Source organism: Gekko japonicus, unplaced genomic scaffold, assembly GCF_001447785.1.
Source record: "Gekko japonicus isolate JY-2015 unplaced genomic scaffold, Gekko_japonicus_V1.1 scaffold2635, whole genome shotgun sequence".
Taxonomy (NCBI): Eukaryota; Metazoa; Chordata; class Lepidosauria; order Squamata; family Gekkonidae; genus Gekko; species Gekko japonicus.
This window is the reverse complement of record NW_015177097.1, coordinates 187,883-213,547: the sequence shown is the minus strand read 5'-3', so window position 1 is coordinate 213,547 and position 25,665 is coordinate 187,883. Positions and strand designations below refer to the sequence as shown.

The 25,665-nt window shown below is 44.7% G+C and overlaps 1 protein-coding gene across 1 annotated transcript in view; it reads right to left on the bottom strand.

The window, feature by feature from the left end:
- The window catches only part of TRAPPC9 (trafficking protein particle complex 9), an 87,745-nt gene that overhangs the window by 13,179 nt on the left and 48,901 nt on the right, over positions 1-25,665 (bottom strand). The window contains exons 10-13 of the mRNA XM_015428283.1: positions 17,808-17,934; positions 15,309-15,454; positions 12,725-12,810; positions 3,408-3,534 (exon numbers count right to left, since the gene is read on the bottom strand). Of these exons, the coding sequence (XP_015283769.1) occupies positions 3,408-3,534; positions 12,725-12,810; positions 15,309-15,454; positions 17,808-17,934 (486 nt within the window). The remainder of the gene's footprint in view (positions 1-3,407; positions 3,535-12,724; positions 12,811-15,308; positions 15,455-17,807; positions 17,935-25,665) is intronic.

Genomic DNA, 25,665 nt, shown 5'->3' with positions numbered 1-25,665 from the left:
GTTTGTATGAGATATATTTTTAAGTAAAAGACATCTATTTTAACCACAACAGCCTCGAATCCTTTACTGGTAACCCTTGGTGGGATCAGGACCTTGGTATAAATTGGCAAGAACCCATTTATAATTTGCCAATTGCTATAAATAAAGCAATTCGGCTAACAGTATACCCAGAGTAAAACTGTGCTGGTCTTAAAGGTGCCACTGGACTCAAACTTTGTTCTGCTGCTTCGAACCAACATGGCTGCCCTGTGACAGCAACACAAAAGGCGAGCGACACAGTAATGAGATCAACAAAGAAAAAGAACTGTGTACCAACACTGTATATAAATTCCAAACATTCTTCTTATTATAAGCAAATTAATGCACACTTTAATACTGTGTGCACATTAGGACTGTGCCATACAGATAAAATACACAAAATATCTTCTTCAAGGGGATGTACAGAAATGTGAGTACGGTAGTTCCAAGTCACACTATTAGGAACAACGCCTTTACATGTTCAAATTACATCCACATAAATTTATTTCACCATACAGATCTTCCTACTTTCTCCACTTCAGAGGACTGTGTTCCGGTTGAAATCGTAACAGAGTATCCACCTGGAACAAAATTTAATCAGATCTGTTCTTTGAGAAAGCATATAGGAAATGTGTTTGGAGTAAGCCAGCATTCACGTCAGAGAAAAAAAAGATCTGTATGGTGAAAGGATATTATGTGGACTTAACTAGAACACCTAAAGGAGTTGTTCCTCATAGTTGTGACTTCAAACTACTGTACTCACACTTCTGTACATCCTCTGAAGAAGATGTTTTGTGTATTTATCTGTACGGCACAGTCCTAATGTGCATACAGTATTACAGTGTGCATTACTTTGCTTAAAATAAGAATATTTGGATTTTATATACAGTGTTGGTATTTATTTTTTTCCCAACTTATACCCCACCCTCCCCACCAAGGCAGGCTCAGGGCGGCTTACACAGGATAAATACACAAATAACAATCAAATTACCATAAAACATCTGAATGCAGTTCATTAAAAACAATTCAATATTAAAATGCTAGCAACGTTCTTTGATGTCATAAAGATGGAGGTACCACATGAGTGCAAACCATAATTGTCTAAATGTTCAGCTCGCTGACCTTCTCAGATACAATTGGCGGGCACAGGCTGTCAGTAGCAAACCAAGGACCAGGCTCTATAGCTTCAGTTGTTATTGATAATGGTGGTGGCTCCTAGCTGAAGACCTGGTGGAGGAGCTCCGTCTTGCAGGCCCTGCAGAACTGTAAAAGGTCCCGCAGTGCTCTTCCGGGAGCTAATTCCACCAGTATGGAGCCACCACCAAGAGAGCCCTGGCCCTGATTGCAGCCAGCCTGGCATCTTTGGGACCTTGGAGGGTCAATTGGTTTTGTGACCCTGACCGTAGTACTCTCTGGGGTCTATAAGGGGAAGAAGAAAAGAAGAGATTGGATTTACCCCCCGCCCTTCACTACCCAAAGGTGTCTCAGAGCGGCTTACAAACTCCTTTCCCTTCCCCTCCCCACAACAGACACCCTGTGAGGTAGGTGGGGCTCAGAGAGCTCTTGACAGAAACTGCTCTTTTCAAGAACAGCTCTTATCAGAACTATGGCTTGCCCAAGGTCATCCAGCCAGGTGCAAGTGGAGGAGTGGGGAATGAAACCCAGTTCTCCCAGATTAGAGTCCGCGCACTGAACCACTACACCGAACTGGCGGTCCCTCAGGTATGTCAGCCGGAGGCTAAAAAACTATGAGCTAGCTCACACTAACTCAGCTTAGAGGGAACACTGGTGCTGAGTGTCATCCACATATTGGGGGCAGCTCAGCCCGTATCTCCAGATGACCTCTCCCAGAGGCTTTACATAATATTGAAAAGCATGGCAGAGAAGTTAGAATCTTGCAGGACCGCACAGGCCAAGGAGCAGAACCGCCACAGAACAGTGCTTCCCAGGCACAATCCCAAAAGATGGCCCCACAAGAATACTATGATCAACGGTATCAAAAGCCACTGAGAGTCCCAGGAGAATTGACAGCGTCATTCTCCCCCTATCCGCCTTCTGCCACAGGTCACCCACCAAGGCAACCACCATAACCAGGCCTGAAACCCGAATGGAACAGCTCCAAACAATCCACTTTATCCAGGTATCCCTGAAGTTGGCCAGCGAACACTCATTTAGTCACCTGGCTCACAGATGCTCTACCACTGAGCCACGACCCCTCCCCCTCCCCTCTCGCTATGAGGACCCCAAGCCTCCTCCTTGAATTATCTTTAATCCTCTTTCCCCCTCTTGTCTAGTCCTTCTTCCTATGCTCTTCAAAGACACACATGCATACACCCACCTCTCTAGTCATGAGGGAGACAAAATTGGGCATCTTAGCCAGTTTGGTGTAGTGGTTAAGTGTGCGGACTCTAATCTGGGAGAGCCGGGTTGGATTCCCCACTCCTCCACTTGCACCTGGCTGGATGACCTTGGGCAAGCCATAGCTCTGATAAGAGCTGTTCTTGAAAAAGAGCAATTTCTGTCAGAGCTCTCTCAGCCCCACCTACCTCACAGGGTGTCTGTGGTGGGGAGGGGAAGAGAAAGGAGTTTGTAAGCTGCTCTGAGACTCCCTTGGGTAGTGAAGGGCGAGGTATAAATCCAATCTTCTCTTCTTCTTCCTCTTAATTATCAAAAACTCTAGTTAATGGTTGGATTAAGACTTGTCCAAGCAGATATATGAAATATTTTATTTTGACTTGTTGGGTATTTTTATTGCTGTCTTTGAAATGCCTTTTCTGTCTTGCCTTCAATCTAGTAATTTGTACTTGATAAAATTTAACCTTTTCAGAACAATGGACTCATTCTCTCAAGGGGAAAATGCCTTCCCCTGTACAACAGTCCCAATAAAGGACTGTGCTCTGGCAACAGACTCCCGACTGACTTGCTAGAAAACAAACTAGTTAAAAACACAATTAAAATTAATCCTTATCGGGGGTGGGGGGGAAGGATAAGCCTCCTGTTTTTATTGTTTCAATTGATATTCAACAGCTTTAGTGAAGACAAGAGAAGGATTTTTTAACAAAAGAAGTCCTTTCATTTAAATTTCATAGGCAATTAGTTTAGCTCAATATTCTATTGTCCAAATCAATTTACACAGTCTCAACCTGAAGGAATATTATGTACAGCTTTAACAACAAGTAATAAAAAAGGCACAGTGGGCAATTTATTGCTACTTTTTCCTTTACAGGAGCGCCCGCCTGTAGCCGGTCAAAATAACACAGAAGAAAACAAGAGTTAGGGAGCCGGGGGGGGGGGTCATGTAGGAAACTCATAACTTCTGTACAGGCTCTTCAAAGTTGACTGCTTTCACTCTTTGGGAAACCTTAGAAAACAGCAAAAGCGATATTTACCATTGATGGTGATCTGCCCTGCCGACTGAGGAACACCCACAAGTGTCACAGGGTAAAGGCCAGACTCTGCGGGGAGGGAGAGTGCTGCAGGGAGAGATTCGAACTCAACTCCAGTTGTCAGAAGCCCCTGAGAGAGAGGGAAGACAAATGTATAAGAATTAGACTCAGCTGAAAGAAGCCAGTACTGATACGGAAGGCACGGTATGGAAGAAGACCTACTGTGACCTGATCTGTGGTAGCATACGCTGACAAAGGTTTCCACTGTTCACTGCTTAGTGAAGCATGTGTTATTCTCAATTTGAATATGTTAAGAGTTGTGACAATGTTAGTGTTCATGGGTCATGCCTGCCACCTAAGTTCATTCGATTACATGTAACCAGAGAAATTCTTCTTCTCTATCACTTAGATTCGCCTTTACCAGTACCCCCCTCAAATTAGAAAGCCTGTTATTGGATAGTTCAAGCTTTTCACTGTTGGGCTCCAGGACCCTAAAGATGCACCAATCAATTTCAACCCAAATTTCACCACTGGTCTAGCACAATCACAGAGCCTAATTTTGAGCCAGTTTTGACAAGAGCATTGCTTCACCTATCTGTGCCCTGGTAAACCCAAGTGCACACCAAATTATCCATTCCTGTAGTCCATTCTGCTCCTGATCCTCCTCCCATCACTACTGAAATCAGTGGACTTCCTCATCAATACAGACAGACTCTTCTTCTTCTTCTCTCTCATTCAGCTTCCGTCCCTGAGTGGTCCCTCCATGACTTTCCATCGACTCCCCCAGCTCTTCGAATCACAGAATCATAGAATGTTAGAGTTGGAAGGGACCTTGCAGGTCATCTAGTCCAATCCCCTGCACTCTGCACTCTATTTATTTCACAATCTCAGCCAACCAGCCTTTCAGCTAGCTGGTCTTCCCCTACAACATCTTCACCTGAGTAGACAATCCTTCCATCTATTCCCAAAATCTTTATCCCACTGTGCCTTGTGGTCCTTTTGGGAGTAGCCCCTCACCTCTCTCTTCTCCCAGGGTTGGTTTCCCTGGACTACGAACATGGGCTCTTAGGAGAAGTAGGTTGACATCAATATACTGACAATAGCCAGTTCTATATTTCTTTGTACACCTCCCCCACCCCCGCCCTGGGTGCTGTAGAGGTCCTGAACTACCACCTGATCACTTCCCTTCAACAGCAAAGGGTGAACATTGAACCTGAATCATGAAAAGGAGGTGAAGCTAGCTGATAAAGCTAAGGTCTCGAAGGGATGTCACACTTCCTAATTTCAATGGGGTCCAACACACACTTGCTGACTCAGTTAAGAGCCTAGGGATTTTATCGGACTCAGTATTATTAACAGACAAACAAGTTATTGCAGCTGCAAAAACTGTTTTCGTCAATCTGCATTTAGCCCAGAAGATTGCTCTCTACTTTGATCCAGCTGATCTGGGTAAGATGGATCTAAGCCACATGGATCCAAGCCATCAAGCCTGGACTACTGGAATACAATCTACATGGGTCTGCCCTAAAAGTCAACTTGGAAAGTCCAAATGGTACAGAACGCTTCAGCTCAGTTACTATGCAACGCTAGGCAGAGTATACACATCACATCAATTCTGCAGTCACTTCATTCCCTACCTGGGAATCCGGGTTCTGGATTTACACATATAAAAGATGCTCTTCACGTCTCTGCCCTGACTCAGGGACCAGTTTGAGTAATACTCCCTGTTTTGAAGTCCATGTTGTCTTCATAGTGATGAAGGCTGGTCTGAAGTAGAAACCTACCTAAATGAAAATCTGGTAGGAAAGCTGGGACATTTATTGCCAGCTTCCTGCCTCCTGCCCTGGGAGGGCTTCCGGTTATAGTTTTAGGGATTTTAGGGATTAAGAGGATGTTCTAGAACTTAATTTGAACAGAAGATGGGTCTACCACTGTGATTAAACTGAGGAAAGAGGCTAATTCGTAAAGTATCTTTCAGATGAGTGCTGATGACTCAAAACAATGACAAGGCTGTTACCAGCAATCCCAAGATTCCCAAAGCAAGAGCCCAGGCAAGGCTGCATATTTCCTTACATGACACCTTACGGTCCCACCTTTGAGACGGCATTGCATTGGACTTTAATTTCCTTGGAGAAAACCAACAGGCTCTGTGCCTGATTTAACATTCAGTTCTCTCCTTACTACAATACCCCTCCCATACGGCTTTTGTATAAGAAAGTCCCATGATCCCCAGCAGAGCTTTGAGTGGGGGGGGGGTCGAATGAGAACTCTCCTTCCTTTTTCAGCAGCAGCAAAGCTGGTTGGCTATAATCCACTGTGAATGAATTGCATCTTTCTTGCCTTTCTCTGTCCCCTTTTTTTGTAGCCAATAACCGATCTTGTCATTTAGAATTCCCTTCCTTCTTACCCAGTATTGTTCCCAATATGGATTTGTGGGCTCCCTTGTACTTTACTTACAGTGCACTCGGTGTGTGTGTGTGTGTGTGACATTTTTGCCTATACCCTTAGTGTAATATGGCTCCATAATTGGAGGGGTGGAGAGTCTAAAGTAACAACTGCTCCAACAACATATGATTTAATGCTCTTCCACAATCTCTTCTTTCCAGGGGTCGTTTCGTAGAAAAAGAGCTAGGGGAACTCATTAGCATAACTCATTAGCATATGCCACACCCCCTGACATCAGGGGCCCGGCAGTGGACCTGCAAGGCCGGCAGGAGTGCAAGGAAGCCCCGCCAAGGCCCTCCCTGGCCCCAGGCAGGCAGGGGTGGGGAGAGGCGGGGAGGAAGCAACGTACCCTCCCTCTTCTCCTGCCTCCTCCTGGCTGAATGAGGGCCGGAAGCGGGGCAGCTGGAAGCAGGGGGCGGGGCTTCGTTGTGTGCCCCGCCCCTCACCTGGGGGAACTGTGTTCCCCCGCGATCCCCCCGAAATGACCTCTGCTTCTTTTCCCCCTGCAGTATCTGCCCCTTGCATTCCATCTCTCCTTTCCGTTCAGTGTCTTCCTCCCTCCAGCCATTCTTCTCCAGCTCAGTCTCTCCCCCCCCCTGCACTCCTCCTTTTTATCTCATCCAGCCAAGCCTGGCTGAAAACTCTCCCTCATTCATCCCCATCCCTTTCATTGTCCCGATGCAGCCATCCTCCTCCAACAAAACTTAAATCTTCCTGCTTCAAACACAACTCCCTTTCCCTGCTTCTCCCTCTCTCCCGATCCAACATTGGCTTCTCTTATGTTCTTAGTGTGAGCTAGCTCACACTTTTTTAGCCTCCATCTCACTCGTTGTCTCAGCTCAGGAAGGAGGGCTCCAGAGCAAACTAATTTATGCAGTAGCCAAATCACCTGCTCACAACTTTAATGCCAGTTGCTCGCAAAGTAGAATTTCTGCTCACAGGACTCCACAGCTTAGAGGGAGCATTGGCCCAGACCTAAGAACTCAAAACCGGGTTGGGGGAAGCGCTTGAGAAAGGGACCTACACCGTTAACCCCTCGTAAGACAAGAGACAACGAGAGGTATTTTGTCATTGCCTGTCTCTCCGTAGCAACCCTGGACTTCCTTGATGATCTCCCATCTAAGTCCTCATTAAGGACAACCCTGCTTTGCTTCTGAGATCTGACAAGACTGGGCTAGGCTGGCCCATCCAGGTCAGGACAGCCAACACAGCTGTCTTAAAATAGGCAAGATGCATTCCTGTGAACTACAAGATAAAGGTTTCCCTTGCTCGAAAGCCCGTCGACTCCGACTCCCACGAGTTCTTGTATGGTGAGAAATGGAGAAAAGTACTTCTTTCTCTATCTGCTCTATCCCATCTCTCTCTTATATCACAATTTTAAAAGTTGGTGCTGTCACAACATCAAAAGAAGCGTATGCTGTAACTATAAATGTAACTATAAACAAGGCATAGATTACAATGTTTCCTCCTTCAAAGATAAATATGGGACCGTATTCTCAGTTCAGTTTGATAGGAGGAATCCACGTTTGCAAAACTTTTTCAAAAACAGCCTAGAGTTTATGTATTCAAAAACAGCCTAGAGTCAATGGTGTTTTTCCTAGCGGAATTTGCATGTTTGGTATCTCTGTGACGCTAGCTTTCCCAGCCGTTTGGATTGAAAACCCTACGGGCAGTGTTCCCTCTAAGGTGAGATAGTGTGAGCTAGCTCACAGTTTTTTTTAGCCTCCGGCTCACACATTTTTGTCTTAGCTCAGGAAGGAGTGCTCCAGAGCCAACCAATTTATGCAAAAGCCGAATCGCTCGCTCACAACTTTAATGCCAGTAGCTCACCAAGTAGAATTTTGCTCACAAGACCCCACAGCTTAGAGGCAGCATTGGTGCTGAGGTGTTTTCAAGGGTAACATCACGCACAGCATGTCACAGTGGTCTAGCTCTGAGGCTGCAAAAGCCTGCATCACTGAGTTTGAGAAAGGGGAAGATTTGTCAAGACAGCTACAGCTGACAGAAAACACCTGTGGCCCCTGTGCCAACCTGAAATTTCAAAGAGCAGTGCTGGGTCCACCAGCACCCTCGGGCTCTGTCAACGTTGAACCATCCCCAACAAGTGAATCTGATCCCCCCAAAGCATCAGTCTGTCAGAAGAGGTCACATTCCCCGTTGCCGCGGCACATCATCCAAAACAGTTCTACCAGCCTATTTTGATGGCCGAGAACTTCCTTTCCGGGGAACCATGAAAGCACCTTAACGCATTCTGCAGATTAACATTGGACAGGGTGCCACGAGGCAAAAGCCACTAAACAAGGGGTGAAGAAAACCAGTCTAACTATTCACATACTATTTGACAGGGAAGAAATTAACTTTTCACCCGGGGTAACTCATGAGACGATAAACCACAGCTAAAGAATTTCCAAGTACAACATGAACCTTTAAGCCATAAAAGTTTATAGGACAAACACCTGATTATTAATCAGTTCTGTTCTCTGCGTAACTCAGAATTAACCATCTCCCCATTGTGTCTGATCAGTGCTGTGCTGTAATCACACACACAGTGGCACACTAAAGAAACAACAGCAACACTCCATCTATACCCTTTCTCTTAATAACGTCTGTCTAAAATGGAACATGAAATATGAGAAAGAAAATTAAAGGTTCCTTTAAGGACTCTGTGGAAAATTTCAACAAGAATTCTAGCTCATTAGCAGTTTGTTAAGAAGAATTCCAAATGGCATTCTGAACTCTTTCCTAACCACATGAATCTGGACCATTTCTTCTCAGTCATGACATGTGGCTGAAGTGTCAGACCAGTATCTGGGAGAGCCAGATTTGAATCCCCACTCATGCCATGGAAGCTGGCTGGGTACCTTGGGCCAGTCACACTGCCTCTGCCTAACCTACCCCACAGGGTTGTTGTGAGGATAAAACACAGGACAGGAGAATAATGTAAACTGCTTTCGGTCCCCGTGGGAGAGAAAGTCAGAGTATAAGTGAAGTAAACAATTAAATAAATGATGCATGCAATGGCTAGTTTGTCATTCTCGCAGGATGTCCCACAACCTCACACATTTATAGTAAAAGGTAAAGGTTCCCTTGCTCGAAAGCCAGTTAAATCCGACTGTAGGGATGCGATGCTCATCTCCGTTTCCAAGCCGAAGAGCCAGTGCTGTCCAAAGACGTTTCCGTGGTCATGCGGCCAGCATGACTAGACGCCAAGGCACACAGAACACTGTTACCTTCCCACCAAAGTGGTAACCTATTTATCTACTTGCAATTTCTGGTTTTCGAACTGCTAGGTTGGCAGGAGCTGGAACTAGGGACGGGAGCTCACTCCGTCATTGTTGTGAGGATAAAACACAGGACAGGAGAATGATGTAAGCTGCTTTGGGTCCCCGTGGGAGAGAAAGCCATATAAGTGAAGTAAACAATTAAATAAATGATGCATGCAATGGCTAGTTTGTCATTCTCGCAGGATGTCCCACAACCTCACACTTTTATAGTAAAAGGTAAAGGTTTCCCTTGCTCGAAAGCCAGTTGAATCCGACTCTAGGGATGTGGTGCTCATCTCCGTTTCCAAGCCGAAGAGCCAGTGCTGTCCGAAGGCATTTCCATGGTCATGCGGCCAGCATGACTAGACACCAAGGCGCACAGAACACTGTTACCTTCCCACCAAAGTGGTAACCTATTTATCTACTTGCAGTTTCTTGCTTTCGAACTGCTAGGTTGGCAGGAGCTGGTGCTAGAGACGGGAGCTCACTCCATCATGCGGCACCCGGGTCTCGAACTGCTGAACTACCAATCTTCCGGTCTGCAGTTCAGTGTCTTAACCACTTGAGCCACCACAGCCCATTCACACTTTTATACCCTTGCTTATAATTTCTCTTTAATCAAAGTTCTTTGAAGTTCCTCCAAGAAAAGCACTGCTGTCCTGTGCAGAGTTACTCTAGTCTAATCCCATTGGTTTTAGACAGGAATAATGCTGCAAAGGACTGAACTGTAAATGTGCATTCTTCCTACCCTTTATAGAGGTCAGACTGAAATACTGATGGATGTGTTCCTTTGATTATTCCAAAATCATTATACCTATTTTTTTCACTTTCATATATCATGTAACCCTTAAAGAACAGTCTGTGATCTCACACGCTGGGATGGATGCTCTGCCGGTGGAAAGCACTTGCAGTACCAGGACAAATCAACTCGATCTGACTCATCACTTCCTCAGGAGTCAGAATGAGTCTGCAGAATTGGTGATGGGAAGTTCCATCAAGTCACAGCTGATTTATGGCGACCCTGTAGGGTTTTCAGGGCAAGAGACTGTAATGATTTCATGTTTAATTGTGTGTGTGTGTGTCTTTAAAAGTTTGGTTGCATGGCGATGAGAGATAGTCTAGAGTGGTTGAAACAGGGTTTTCAGGGCAAGAGACAAACAGAGGTGGGTGGCCATTGCCTGCCTCTGTGTAGGAACCCTGGACTTCACTTGTGGTCTCCCGTCCAGGTACTAACCCACCCAGCTTGGATTCCAAGATCTCACAAGATCAGGCTAGCCTGGGGAATCCGGTCAGGGCAGCAGAGGTTCAGAGGAGGGTTGTCACTGCCTGCCTCTGCGGAGCGACCCTGGGCTTCCTTGGTGGTCTCCCATCCAAGTACTCACCAGGACTGACCCTGCTTGGCTTCTGAGATCTGATAAGACTGGGCTAGCCTGGGCTATCTAGGAGGGCAGGATTACAGCGGTAAATGATATGCCGGTTTGGACATATTTTAGGGGCTCAGGCGCTTCTCCCCTCACCACAGTTTTTTACTGATTCAAAATTATCCGCCATGTTCAGTTTTTAAGCTACACAGAGCACAGGAGGCTTCAGCAAAAGGAAGCAATGAAAACAAAATAATTGCCAGTGGCAAAGCGATATACTACAGAAATTGCTGTTGTTCAGTCGCACAGTCGAGTCCGACTCTTCGCGACCCCATGGACCAGATCACGCCAGGCCTTCCTGTCTTCCACCGTCCTCTGAAGTTTGCTCAATTTCATGTTCGTTGCATCTGTGACACTGTCTACTACAGAAATATCTGACTGCAATTAAAAAGGGTTTTATTATTGATGTACATTTGAGAAATATTTGGAGCCTTATGTGATGTTAAGTCATATATGATTCTGTGAACTTAGGCAGATTATGAGAGGGAGGGCAGGAAGGGCTGCATCAGTGCTTACTTCTTGTGGCCCTTTCTTACATGCCCGGGGAAATGCTGATCACCACTTTGGGGTCAGGAAGCAATTTTCCTCCAGGCTGGTTTGTCTAGGGATCCTAGAGGGTTGTGGGGGTTTTTTTAGAACAGTGGTCATTGTGGGTGGGGAGGGGGAGGTATTTGTGGATTTCCCGCCTTGTGTAGGGGGTAGGACTAGATGACTCTGGGGGTCCCTTCCAACTCTATGATTCTATGACTCTATGACTCTAAATGAATGGTATGAAGAACGTACATTTAAGATATGTTTCCTAGCCACTGTCCCATTTCTAATGGGATGTACTTGGACCATTGCCATATCCTAGTTCATTGGCTCTTCCTGTCTGATGATCTATGGCACAATATAACAAGAGATGGCCTCGACGAACACGACTGGCTGCTCGCTTATGTCAGTGATTTTAAAGCAGCAGATTATGTCACACTAATAGGCCATTGGAAACTTCCTGGGTGTATATCAAGGACACTGGAAATTAGTTTGGGGGTCAGTATAGCAAAGGGCATTGTAAAATGCAAGGTGGAGGAGATCATGGCTTTCAGACGGGGAGCTCATGTCTAGATCAAACCAAGGCTGAACCCTCCCGAGAAGTCACTGTCCTTTTGGTCACAGTTTGAGAAGACAAGAGTCGCTGGGAAAAGCCAGCAATGCTGGGAAAAGCTGTAGGCAGCAGGAAGAGAGGAAGACCCGACATGACATGGGATGACTCAATCTAGGAAGCCATGGGCCATCCGTTTGCAAGGTCTGAGCAAGGCTGTTAATGAGAGGACATTTTGGGTGAAGACTTTCCTCAGTGATCCCTCCTTCCAGTTTGGTGTCGTGGTTAAGTGCGCGGACTCTAATCTGGGGAAACCGGGTTTGATTCCCCACTCCTCCACTTGCACCTGGCTGGGTGACCTTGGGCAAGCCATAGTTCTGGCACAGCTGTCCTTGAAAAAGAGCAGTTTCTGTCAAGAGTTCTCTCAGCCCCACCTACCTCACAGGGTGTCTGTTGTGGGGAGGGGAGGGGAAGGGAAAGGAGATTGTAGGCCGCTCTGAGACACCTTTGGGTAGTGAAGGGCGGGGTATAAATCCAATCTCTTCTTCTCTTCTCTTCTTCTTCCTCCTCCCCAATGTTTTAACTGCTTGTATCTTTTTGTACTTATTTTATGCTACTTTAAGCTTATTTAACTTGTTTTTATCATATACCTGTGTGTGGTTTCGATGGCTTTTAAGATACTTTAATATGAATGTTTTAATTTGTTAGCTGCTTTTTTGGCTGCTGTGAGAGCAGAGCAGTGAGGTAAAAACCTTGTTTATAATGAATACATAGTAATAATAATCCACACAGCAGCATAACATGTGAATCATATGCAATGGAATAAAACAAAATATCTCAAATAGAAACAGCTGACACCTTTGTACTGATTTAGAGAAAGTTAAAATAAGTATATTTTTTAAAAAATACTTTAAAAACCAATAAAGATGGTTCACAGAAGTCACCATTGATTGCTGTGTGGGGAACAAGAATAATCCCTAATCTCCTTCAGCACAACTTGGCAAGATTTTGCCCACACTGCCCTCTGGTGAGTAGAATCTTTGGAATTTAAAACCAATGTTTGGTGGAAAACTAACCAAGATTGCCATTTACCAAGGATGTAAAACGTACCATGTTTTCTACACGAAGTTCAAAAGGCATTGGATTATACACCATCAACTGAACTTCACAAACATCTCCTTGGACCCACTGAAAATCTATATTTTTTTAAAAAAAGATAAACAGAAGATTAGTTTCACAACAGAAGGGGAAAGCATAGAACTCTAAATTAAAACAGACCTGTTTTGTATGATTACGCATTTTGGCAGAGATGTTCTCTCTCTAACTCCAAAATCCCAATCCTGTGATCAGAATCATCAAACCGATTCCCCCCCTCCCCGAAAGCCCATTTAAATATCAAAAAGGGGAGAAGCCAACACAAGTATGCTTTTGAGCATGCGTAAGTGTTTTCTGCCTTCAGGAAACTTTCCAGGTAAAATAGCAATCATCCTAACATGCACAGCATATAACCTCAAACTTCTACGTTATCTCCATAGTAGCACACGTTGTTCGTTCACACTGTATTGTGGAGACTTGTCGACTACAGCAGTGGAGCATATATGAGGACACCCACTGAAGTTGGGAGGGAGCAACATCACCTGCTGTCACCTGCATATCTGAGAGGCCCTTAAGCTTACTTGTGCTTGCTGTTCATGTGCCATCTTCCAAGGTTTCATTCTAAAGGTGAATCATGGCTGTTGATCTAAAATTTATATTGTGTCCCAGGCAAGTCAGAGAAAAGCAGCAAGATGGGCAAGGAGGAGAGTCGTGCCAGATCACGGCAGCGACCTCCAGAATGAAAATACCTTGCTTTGAAGTTCTTGTTGGGCACTCACTTTTGCCTGCCTCTAATAGACAATTTGGAAATTTTGTGGGGCGAAGAAGAAGAAGAAGAAGGAGAGGAAGAAGAAGAGGCAGAAGAAGAAGAAGAAGGAGAGGAAGAAGAAGAGGCAGAAGAAGAAGAAGAAGGAGAGGAAGAAGAAGAGGCAGAAGAAGAAGAAGAAGGAGAGGAAGAAGAAGAGGCAGAAGAAGAAGAAGAAGGAGAGGAAGAAGAAGAGGCAGAAGAAGAAGAAGAAGGAGAGGAAGAAGAAGAGGCAGAAGAAGAAGAAGAAGGAGGATGATATTGGACAGAAACTGCTCTTTTTCAAGGACAGCTGTGCCAGAGCTTGTGACTGACCCAAGGTCACATCAGCAGGTGCAAGTGGAGGAGTGGGGAATCAAACCCAGTTCTCCCAGATTAGAGTCCGCGCACTTAACCACTACACCAAACTGGCTCCCGTGCTACCGTGGTAGCTTTCCACGGTATATTCACACAGGTCATCGAGTGAAAGGAGAAGATATTACAGAAGTACAAGGCAAACGAGGACTCAGAGGTGGACTGATTCATGGAGGAGAGGCCCATCAAGGTCTACTAGCTCTGATTATTAAAGGGAACCTCCACATTCAGAGGCAGTAAACGTCTGAGTATCAGTGAACACCAGGGGAGGGTCTTGGCCTCTATGCCCAGTTTGTTGGCCCTCTCTGGCAACTGGGTGGTCCTCATGTGAAACAAAATCATGAACTAGATGGACCATTGTTCTGATCCAGGAGGACATCTCTGATGTTCTTAGGTAATTACTTACCAAGCTTGGACCATCTCCAAGCATAGAACATGAAGGAGAGAAATTAAATTTGGATTTGAGAGGCCGGGGTGAAAACTCTGCTGCTGCTATTAAATTCTTGTGAAGCTTTAAGCGACTCAGTTGTTGTAGATTTTCTGGGCTGTCTGGCCATGGTCTTGGCACTGTAGGACCTGACATTTCGCTAGCAGCTGTGACTGGCATCCTCAGAGGTATAACACAGAAAGATGGGAATACTCTCTGTGTCAAGGTGAGAAGAAAAGGTGGTAGGCAGGTAATTTATATCTACTCAGGAAGGTGGGGTAGGGGCTGAGTTCATTATCTTGTAGGAGTTCCCCAGGCTGTGAACATGCTAATGGAGGGGCTTAAAATAACAGGGCATGGTTTCTTGTCGTGAAAAACACAAAATGCTCTACATCTTACAATAGCACTACAGATAAGATTAGAATTTCAACAGCCAATCCACATGCAAAAGAACCTCCTCAGGAAAGGAGACATTTGAACACCAGTTCTTCGGGAGAAGGTGACAGGGTACCAGCTGGGCCCATCCACTTAGATTATTCTGCCTCTTATGGACGTGGACAATAGTCTGGGAAGTCTCCCTCTACAAGGAATGCAGTTTGCAGTGCTACATTACCCGGAACTGTCCCAGGCAATCTACAACCTTTGTGGTTCTTGGGTTTATATAAGGTAGGAAAGAGGAGGGGGGGAAATTGTTTGGTATTCTTGCAGTCATTTTGAATGATTTCTATGAAAAACTTAAGGCACTTGTACCTTTAAAAAGACAGCACTGGCCTAATGCCGGGGGGGGGGAGCTGAAACATAGCCAAGACGGATGCAAGGCATCTGTGCCAAGCTGTCTAGTCAGTTTTATAATCAAGAGGAGGAAATAGCATATTGATCCGAAACTGGCAATCGCCATTTGATTCAATTTGCAGAACAAAAGCCGGGCCGGCCTGCAAGAAGCAGTGGCATGCCGCATGCACAGGTGGGATGCATTTTAAAAGCTCGTAAGGACCAGGAATCATATTTCTCACCTATTTTTTTACTTCGCTCCTCTCCGCGATTGTGAGCAATGATGGGAGAATATATAAAAGGACTCTTGGTTGACATGTTCTGGCCCAGCAAGCTCTTCATTTTTTGTGGTCGAAGGCTGACGGGGAGGTTTAAGAGCTTGACGGATCTGTTTAAAATGATGAACAGCAAGACAGTTTTTAACGCGGGCTTGTTAAACCCCTATAAGCAAATTGTCACTTTGCAGAGAGAATTAAAATGACTGATGCAGTTGAAAAGGAAGAAACAAGGCAAGCCATGGGGACAACAAGGAAGCCCTACTGGGGACTGGAGAAGATCGAAGTCTACACGGAGCTTGGAGACCGACAAGATTTCCCGGGGATGCGCTTTTGAGAGTCAAAGTTCCCTTTTGTCAGATCCGACAGGACTGGGCAGGGTTTGGAGTCCAGGAGCACCTGGAGCACCAACAAGACTTCCAGATATCTGACGAGGGGAGCTTTGACCCTTGGAAGCTCACACCCTAGGAATCCTTGCTGGTCTACAACGCACTACTGGACTCCAGTCTTGCTCTTCTACTGCAGATCAACATGGCTACTGACCCGAAACCACTGGGGGAAATTTATTCCCTGCTTTTCTACCCTCATCAGGGCCACCGAGGCAGCTAACGAACTGAAAAGACACATCATAAAATACCCTTAAAAACCTTAACAACCCTCCCCCCAAAAACAACCACAACAAAACATATATGGAAACCGATACGCGGCAGAGCAAGATAAAGGAGGAGCAAAAGGAAGATGAAGAGGAGGAAGAAGAGGAAGAGGAGAAGGAAGAGGAAGAGGAGTTGGCTTTACACCCTGCCCTTCACTCAGAGTCTCAGAGTGGCTTACAAGGAAGAGGAGGATAAGGAAGAAGAAGAAGAAGAAGAAGAAGAAGAAGAAGAAGAAGAAGAAGAAGAAGAAGAAGAAGAAGAAGAAGAAGAAGAAGAAGAAGAAGAAGAAGAAGAAGAAGAGGAAGAGGAAGAGGAAGAGGAAGAAGAGGAAGAAGAAGAAGAAGAAGGAGGATGATATTGGATTTATACCCCGCCCTTCACTTGGAGTCTCAAAGCGGCTTACAAACCCCTTTCCCTTCTCCTCCCCACAACAGACACCCTATGAGGTGGGTGGGGCTGAGAGAACTCTGACACAAACTGCTCTTTTTCAAGGACAGCTGTGTCAGAGCTTGTGACTGACCCAAGGTCACATCAGCAGGGGCAAGTGGAGGAGTGGGGAATCAAACCTGGTTCTCCCAGATTAGAGTCCACACACTTAACCAGTACACCAAACTGGAGGAAGGGGAGGAGGAGGAAGAGGAGGGGGAAGGGGAAGGGGAAGAAGAGTTGGATTTATACCCCGCCCTTCACTTAGAGTCGCTTACAATCTTCTTCCCTTCCTCTCTACACAACGGACACCCCTGTGAGGTTGGCGGGGCTGAGAGAGCTCTTTCAAGAACTGCTCTTGAAAGAACAGTTCTGAAAGAACTTGTGACTGGCCCAAGGTCAAACCTGGTTCTCCAGATTAGAGCCCTCCACTCTTAACCACTATACTAAGCTGGCTTTGCATTAATAATGATGTTGTTTCTTCTGAGTCATCATGACTATGCATATATTATCTAGAGCGAACTTAGTGTGGGAGTTAATGAGCGGGCAGAGATGGATTGTCAGGAGATAAGATGCAGTATCAATGGCCGCTTGAGCCAGTGTTGTCTCAGCACAATAACTGCTTACAAGATGCAAGACCAAGGGTGGTCAGACTTGCTTAACGTAAGGGCCACATAGAATAAACATCAGATGTTTGAGAGCCGCAAGACCTGAACACACACGTTTCTATTGAAAAATTTACAAACTTGCATCTTAAATGAAAGAGACCCATGCCTTCTCCGAGCCAAGCCAGTCTGCCAGTGTGGCGGGGCTCGGAGAACACATTTAACTTTAGACGGGGAGGGAGGGGGAAAAGACGGAAAGAAAGGTGGAAAGAGCAAGAAAGTGGAAAGAAAGTGAATAGATGGGGGAGGGAGAGGTAGAAAGAAAACAACTTTAAATTTAAATGCATCCCCCAAAGCCCCCCCCCCATGCCCCAACACCAGCTTGGCTTGGCGAAGAGATTTAAAGAAACGAATGCCTCCTCCGGAAGGAAGTAAGGAAGGAAGGAAGGAAGGAAGGAAGGAAGGAGGGAGGAAAGAACACTGGCTGGGGAAGGGAAGACCGATCGGGGAGGCCTGCCTCCCCTTTGCTTCCCCAGCTGCCCTGCTGGGAGCCACATAATATGCAAAAGAGACACATGTGGCTCCCTGAGCCACAGTTTGGCCACCCCTGCGCAAGACTGTCGTATTCCAGAGATCATTCAAAAGCTCTGCTATGATGATCTGCAGGAGGACGTCACAAGGAAGAGCCCACCCTCTGGGAAGCAAGCTATGAAAAATGGATAGGTGCCATCCATTCAGATGCTGATGAGTTGTAAATACAGCTTCTTGAACTACTGACTTACCTGACGATGGGTAGTTTAGTGAATGGAACAGGTGGAAGCTTCAAGCCATCTGGAAGGGTAATGAATTCCATTGTCCCGGGGCATTTTGAAGTATAATTTTCTAAACTCTGTGTCACATCTTTCTTTTCTGAAAGAGAGGGGAATTCTCCATTACGCCTGCCTCAAAACTGCAAAATGTGAACACACAGAGTTGGATCCAACCAGCTTTTTAACTCAGCCCTACCTAATTCTTCTCCTTCCTCGGCCATGCAGGTCTCATAATCCCTAGCATAGCTTCTTTGGGTGGTCAAAAGGGGCCCTTTTCCTCCTGGTTGGATCCAACCACACTCTGCCCAAGGTTACAGTTTTTACCCAATATATTTTTTTCATTAGCTTTGAAAGTCTGTACAGAACCAACCACACAATGAATTAGATGCCCCCTCTGAAAAAACAGAGGAACCAACTGTCTCAGTTTTAATCATCCTGTTGTAGTTAAACAATATTTAACGCCCTTCAACAACATAACCAAGAAAAAATAATTGGTTTCGATAGAATTCCACAAGTGATTTTGTTGCCCGTGCCAAAGAGGTCTGTCCAACTCTTCTTTTTAGCAATTATTTTAATGTCCTGCAAAACACAGACTGATTATTGTTACTATGTTTTAAAGTGATGCCATCATTGGTGCATATGGTACTTTACAGAGTAATATAAACACAGGTGTTATGAATGAGACTGATATTTTGCTTTATGGATTTATATTTGCTGTCAGACACTACGTGGACTGTGGACAGACACCCATAGGCTCACAGAAAGATGAACAAGTCAACTGTTGTGAGATACACATAGAAGGTGACTGATCTAAGCCTTACATGTTAATAAGGTTTCAAATACACAGCTACTAGCCTGAGGGAGAGAAGCACACATCGCCATTATTGTCAGCAGAAACAACAACTTAGGGAAAGCATCCCCCATTGATGAACTGTTGAAAGACACGTAGTACACACCTCTGCTTTACATCTGAATGAGCATTTCCTGCCAGATACCTCTTTGATCATCTGGGAAAGGCCAAGCTTCATCTGCACATCAAGGAAGTTCCCACTTATCCAGATGCCATTCCTTGTGTTAGATCTAGTGTTACAATATTGGCCCAACCCTTTAGGTTGCCACCCCTCACTGCACGCAGCCAATGAGGTTAGTTTTGGGACGGACTTACAGGTAGGTGGGTCCACAGGCTGGCATAGTTACCATCCACCCAAAGATTCACCTATAAAAGGTGAAGACCAGCTGTTTGGCCGCTGCTAGCCGCCTTCCCCCACTGCCCCCTGTCTGCTTTTAAACTCCTCTCAAGTCCAGCTTCCTGTACCAAAACCCTTGCTTTTACTTGATCTCTTGATCTGCAGTCGAGAGACCCACACTAGCTGGCTGGTTCTAGCAGTGTGTTAAATATCCCTAGTCTATTTTTCTGACCCCTCATTCTTCATTGTGACGTCCAAGCTTCAGGACAGATAAGTATTGCTCTTTATCACCCCACCTGTGAATGCAAAAGTGATTCTTTGTAACCTTGTATTCCTGAAGAACTTGATTGAATGTGTGTGCGCTTCAGTATTGTGTGTATGTGATTTATATATTCTTAAGTAAAAGACAGATTATTTTGGAACCACCAGCCTCAACTCTTTTACTGGTAAATCCCTGGGGTAGACTGGACTTGGTATAGCTGGCAATTACCCAGAGTAAAATTTGCCAACTGCTGTAGATAAAGCAGTCCGGCTAACACAGGGCCCCTGCCCTGAAGAGATTAAAATGGAAGAGAAAGAAAAAATGACGGGAAGAGAGGGAGACCACGAAGAAGGAGGAGGAGGAGGAGAAGGAGAAGAAGGAGAACGAGAAGAAGACGAAGAAGAGGAGGAGGAGGAGGAGTTGGTTTTTGTACCCCACCCTTCACTACCTGAAAGAGTCTCAGAGTGGCTTACAATCGCCTTTCCCTTCCCCTCCCCACAACAGACACCCTGTGGGCCTGAGAGAGCTCTCTTGAGAACTGCCCTTGAGAGAACAGCTCTGAAAGAACTTATGACTGACCCAAGGTCACACCAGCAGCTGCATGTGGAAGAATGGAAATCAAACCTGCTTCTCCCAGATTAGAGACCACGCTCTTAACCACTACACATGAGCAAATGCAGTTAGACTTGCTTAGGCTTATCCTCAGTGGGTAAAGGAGTCTAAGCTGAAGGTAAAAGGGTTTCTCCTTGTTTAAAGTGAACTTGTCTGAAAGGTTTCATGTTCTGTATGTTCACTAAACATTTGTCATTGGAACATCCACTGCAGCATACCTCTTGCAGGTACGGGACTTTCACCTGTAATCCCCAAATGAAACTTGCAGCTACGCAGAGTTCTAAACCTTGAACAGAATAGGATGGGGGAGGGGAGCAATGCTCCCTCTAAGCTGTGGAGTCTTGTGAGCAAAAAATCTACTTTGTGAGCGACTGGCATTAAAGTTGTGAGCGAGCAATTTAGCTACCGCATAAATTAATTTGCTCTGGAGACATCCATCCTGAGCTAAGGCAAAAATGTGTGAGCCGGAGGCTAAAAAACTGAGCTAGCTCACACTAATTCATCTTAGATGGAACACTGGAGGGAAGACTGGCACATGCGTTTCAGCCCATTATCAATCCCATTAAATCTGGTAAAGGGATCAGAAGCGTTGGCTCTGGACAAATAACAGGGTCTAAGCAGTCAGGCTCAGGACTCGGTCAGAAAAGAGCTTCTCAAAGATTAGATGTGGCAAAAGATCTAGAATCCCCCTCTTGCCACTTGGATCACTTCACTAAGTTGCCCCTGGAATTGTGAGCACTCCAGGCACAGTAGTAGAATGTCTGCTCCTCTTGCACCACTAAAGAAAACTGCCAAATTTCTGTAATGTGTGGATTACACACTCAGCACACTGCAAACAGCATTTTAGAACCAGAGTTTAGATTACATAATTTCTGGTATCTTTCAGAATTAGAATTTTATCTGAGAAGAAGGAATTTACTATATTAACAAGTTTGAGAGGATAGCGATACTGGTCTGCTGCAGATCAGCTAGATTCGAGTCCCAAAGCACCTTAGAGACCAATGAGATTTGGGGGGGTACAAACTTTTGAGGGTCGAAGAGAGCTAAGCTTCGGCCCGCAAAAGCTTATACCCTGAAAATCTTGATAGTCTCGAAGATGCTACTGGACTTGAATCAATCTTCTATATTAACAAATCAAGGGGGAAATATGTTTTATGCTAGAGCTTTCAATTTTCAAGACAACATTATTAGTAAACTTTTGTTCCCCTTTTCTTAATCCTTGTTATCGTTGCTATGTGGACCCGGGGGGGGTGGGGACGACGGGACGAGAGCGACCATCACTGTACCTGTGCAACCTCTTAATAATTTTTAGAAGAACTTTAACAGTCTGCAGTTCTGTCCTACACATACCCCACCTAGATTTAACTGTTTTGTTTTCTTATTTGTGGTCTCTACTTTGTATTCTTTCACATATATCTGTTACAGAAACATTTGTTGTGGTGCATCATTTTGTAATTAAGAACACTTGGGCAATAAAGAGGTCGACTTGAATGAAGACTAACTTTGATCCAATGCCTACCTGTAACGTTTATTTACTTATTTATTAGTTTAAATCACCATTCACCTGAAGGGTCTCATGGAGACTTACGACATTAAAAACCAATAATGTAAAACAGCATTAACATTGAAATATTAAATTATTATATAAGAACATAAGAAGAGCCGTGCTGGATCAGACCCAGGATCCATCTAGTCCAGCATCCTGTCCCACACAGTGGCCAACCACTTCCTCTGGACAGCCGAGGCCTTCCCCTCACATTCCCTTCTGGCTCTGGGATGTGGAGGTTCTCCTCAGTCACCATAGCTAGTAGCCACTGATAGACTTATCCTCCATGTATCTATCTAATCCCCTTTTAAAGCTATTTATTCCTGCGGCCATCACTACATCCTCTGGCAGTGAATTCCACATTTTAATCACTCTCTGTGTAAAGTAGTATTTCATTTTGTCCATCCTGAACTGTCCTTCAGTTTCATTGGATACCCTCAAATTCTAGTATTTTGGGAGAGGGAGAAACATTGCATGGTCTTACTGTATGGAGTGGGACAACTCAATCAGCCTCAATTCCCCACATGTTCAAGAAGAATGCTAGGTACACTTCACCAGGCTGTTTAGAAGAAAAGCTCAGAGTGCAAATCCATTTTCATTTTTAAAATATTCAAATTGTAAGCAATATAAAGAAATAGCACAAAACATTTTTTTTCACCATATTAGCACTGATAACTTTGGTGTCAGATACGCTATTACGACACAGTGTTTTTGTCTAGGTGTCAGATACAGTGATGACTGGTCTATTTCAAGATATTCCAAATCCTTTCCAAGATAAAAGGCACTCACACAAAAGGAGAAAATATTCCACTGCAATCATATTATCAAGCCAAGCCTACATCGCAAAATGCATTTTGTTTAGTTTCTCGCTATTATAATTAACTGCCTGACACTAGGGGGAAAAAACCTAATGAGTTATGCAAAGACAAGTTGCAGGCACTTTCAATTAACCAACATTTTTTTAGCACATTAAGCCAACTCATTAGCCAAGTGTCAGATAAAACCATCCTTCACTTTCACTCATGAGTTAATGCCAAGCATTAATTTATACCAGATTCCTTTCTCAGTCTGATTATATTTTTCATTTCAGCCTTTGAATCAATAACCCAACATTCCTAAAAGAAAATGATTTTCACAACTACCCAATATAACTTGTGAAATTCACGGGTTAACCCAAATGGCACATCATAACTACTGTCAACCACTGAGCTGGAAAATAAAGCCCTAGAATGCTCCGACTGGCAAAACGTTTTTTTCTAAAATGACATCCAAGAAATTTCCCACTTTCCGGAACTGAGACTGCTTTTCCCCTCTCAGGTGCCAATTATGAATGAAGTTAATGAGTATGCACGAATCCAAAGCAAGTGGAATGCAACAAAGCTTGAAAATCATGGCATGGGGTGCACATCAAATGACAGTCTCAAAGCCTAATACAAAGACGCATTCGTGTGGAGGCACAGTACCGTTTTGCGTACTAATGGAAGAGCTCAGAGAATGGTCTTGAGATTCATGCTGTAATTCTGTTTCTGAAAATCAGGCGGTCGGAGCCTAGCCACTGCCTTGACAGATTCATCCTACGAGGCTCATGTAAGAAAAGTGGACCATAGCAAATTTGGTTCTCCTTAATCCAACACAATCGGCATTATATTTTTTGTCATGGGGGGCATACTATTATGAATAACTGCCACAAAATATCCCCTTGGGGAAGAAGAACTGGCACTGTTATGCATACCTTGGTCATATTTAGATTGCTATGTCCTATACAGAGAAGCCCCAATCTGGATAGCCCAGGCTAGCCTGATCTCGTCAGATTTCCAAAATTAAGCAGGGTCAGCCCTGGTTAGTACTTGGATGGGAGACCACCTGTGAAGTCCAGGGTTGCACAGAGGCAGGCAATGGTAAACCACCTGTGACCGTCTCCTGCCATGAAAACCCTACAAGGTTGCCATAAATCAGCTGATAATTTTTGGCACCTTCCACCACCATACAGGGGTGCCTTCAAAAAGTGTTTAGACTCTTACATTGGTATAGAAGGTAACAGCCAGAGTAATTGGGTCATGTACTCCTGAACATATTATCATTATTGTACTATCCTCTTTGGTTCACAGTTAATCCCAATGGCCAGTTCACAGTGCTGATTTTAACCATTAAAACAGCTGGATGTCTTAAAAACCGCCTCTTCCCACATGAACCTGATTCTACTTTCATAATTAGGGCATCAATAGACACTCTGTTTTGTGTCCCATCACCATTTGAAGTATGATAGGTGGGCATCCAACAGAAAGCGTTTTTTCAGCTAAGATACCCAGACTTTGGAACAGTATCTTGACAGCAAAAAAAGTGCATTACGCACACTACATTCTTGGTGGTGGTGGTGGTGGAAAGTGCCACCAAATTGCAGTCAAATTATGGCAACCCCACTGGGTTTTCAAGGCTGTACCGCAGTGGGTTTTCAAGGCTGCACCGCATTGGGTTTTCAAGGGGACATCCTCTGTGGTCTCCCTTCCAAGTACTAACTGGGGCCGACCCTGCTTAGCTTCCACAAGCTGATGAGGTCAGGCTATTCTGGGCCATCCAGGTTACCTGACATACTAGTAATGCAAAATCTAAACTTAGGATACCAATTTTGTATTCTACAAAGAGGCTAAAAACTGATTGTCACATTTCCTGAATGCCTTTGGCTGATTTGCTGTGGTGTTCGGAAAACCGGAAACAACGAATATTCGCACACAGTGTAGCTTCTGGGGTGGGGTCGGGGGATCTCATGTAAGTCTATAGGAGCAAACCTATACTGTATCAGCAGGAGGGGAAGTTTCATTAAAAGGACCCAGAATGACCAAAGGGAGTTGGGACTACATAGGAAATGGACTAAGGAACAGAGAACAATAGTCGAAATAGATGGAAAGAGAAAAGGTGGGGTTGAGAAAATAAAGGACAAAGCAGCAGAAGACATAGAAGGGAACTTCCCCCCACACACACAGAGGATCAGACAGGGTAGGAGTGATGGGATGTTGGCAGCAAGGAAGCAGACAAGAGATTCTGACTGCCAGGGGAAGAAGGTTAGGGAGAATGCACAGGTGCAAAGGAGGAGCTGAGCTTCATGTAGTGAACTGAACCTGCCAATCAAAGCTGGCTATCGGTCTTTACCAATACCCAGAACAATAATAAGATCACCTACCACCCAGAACAAAGTAATTTATCCCCAGTGGCTTAAAGAAATTTACAAATATATCAACTAGACCAGCCACAGTAACAACAACTAAGTAACAACAGTATGTCCTGTGGTTGCAATAGCACTACAACAACAATAGAATGGACAATCACAACATATACTTGTGATGAATTATATAATCAAAATATTACAGTAGAATTTGAACAGAAGTTTTATCCCAACATTTTATCCTTTGAGTTTTATCTCAAAGCCATATAACGTTCTCAAAGTTCTTCCTGCTAATACTCTTTATGTGTACATTCTTATTGTGTATTAGAGTCCATTAGTAGTAAATAGGAATCTTCCCTTTATAAATGCTGATTTGTTTTCTAGATAATTCCCACATTTTGAGAAGAAACCTTCTTCTAAGTGGATTCCTTTATTGAAAAACTGTAGAGAATATACAATAAATTATATACTGTATCATGAAACCCAGTACAAAAAACCTCAGGGTGCCAACAGTCATCAAGTACTCACCAACCAACAATGTCAACATTTCTAAAGGCTGTTATGCATTAGACTATTCTGTTCCTGATTATCTCATTCTTACACGACCACCTACAATATTACACAGGAAGCTGCTTTATACTGAAGTAGGCCACTGGTCCATCAAGGTCTCAGTAGGGTTGCCAAATCTTCTTACCCCTCTCGGCGGGGGAGCGTCGCCGCGGTCCGGGAGTCGCTCGGATGTGTGCGCACGCGCGCCGGCAGCACGTCGCCAGAAGTGACAGGCGACGTGCTGACGTTGGGGGCGTGGCTGAGCTCGTCGGAGGGGAAACTCCGACGATAGACCAGTGGCCCCCCGGCCCGATTTGGCAACCCTAGGTCTCAGTATTGTCTACTCAGACTGGCAGCAGCTCTCCAGGGTCTCAGCCTGAGGTCTTCCACATCACCTACTGCCTGATCCTTTTTAACTGGAGATGCCGAGGATTGAACCTGGGACCTTCTGCATGCCAAGCAGATGCTCTACCACTGAGCATACACCAAGAAGAATATTTCTGGCATTTTGACGG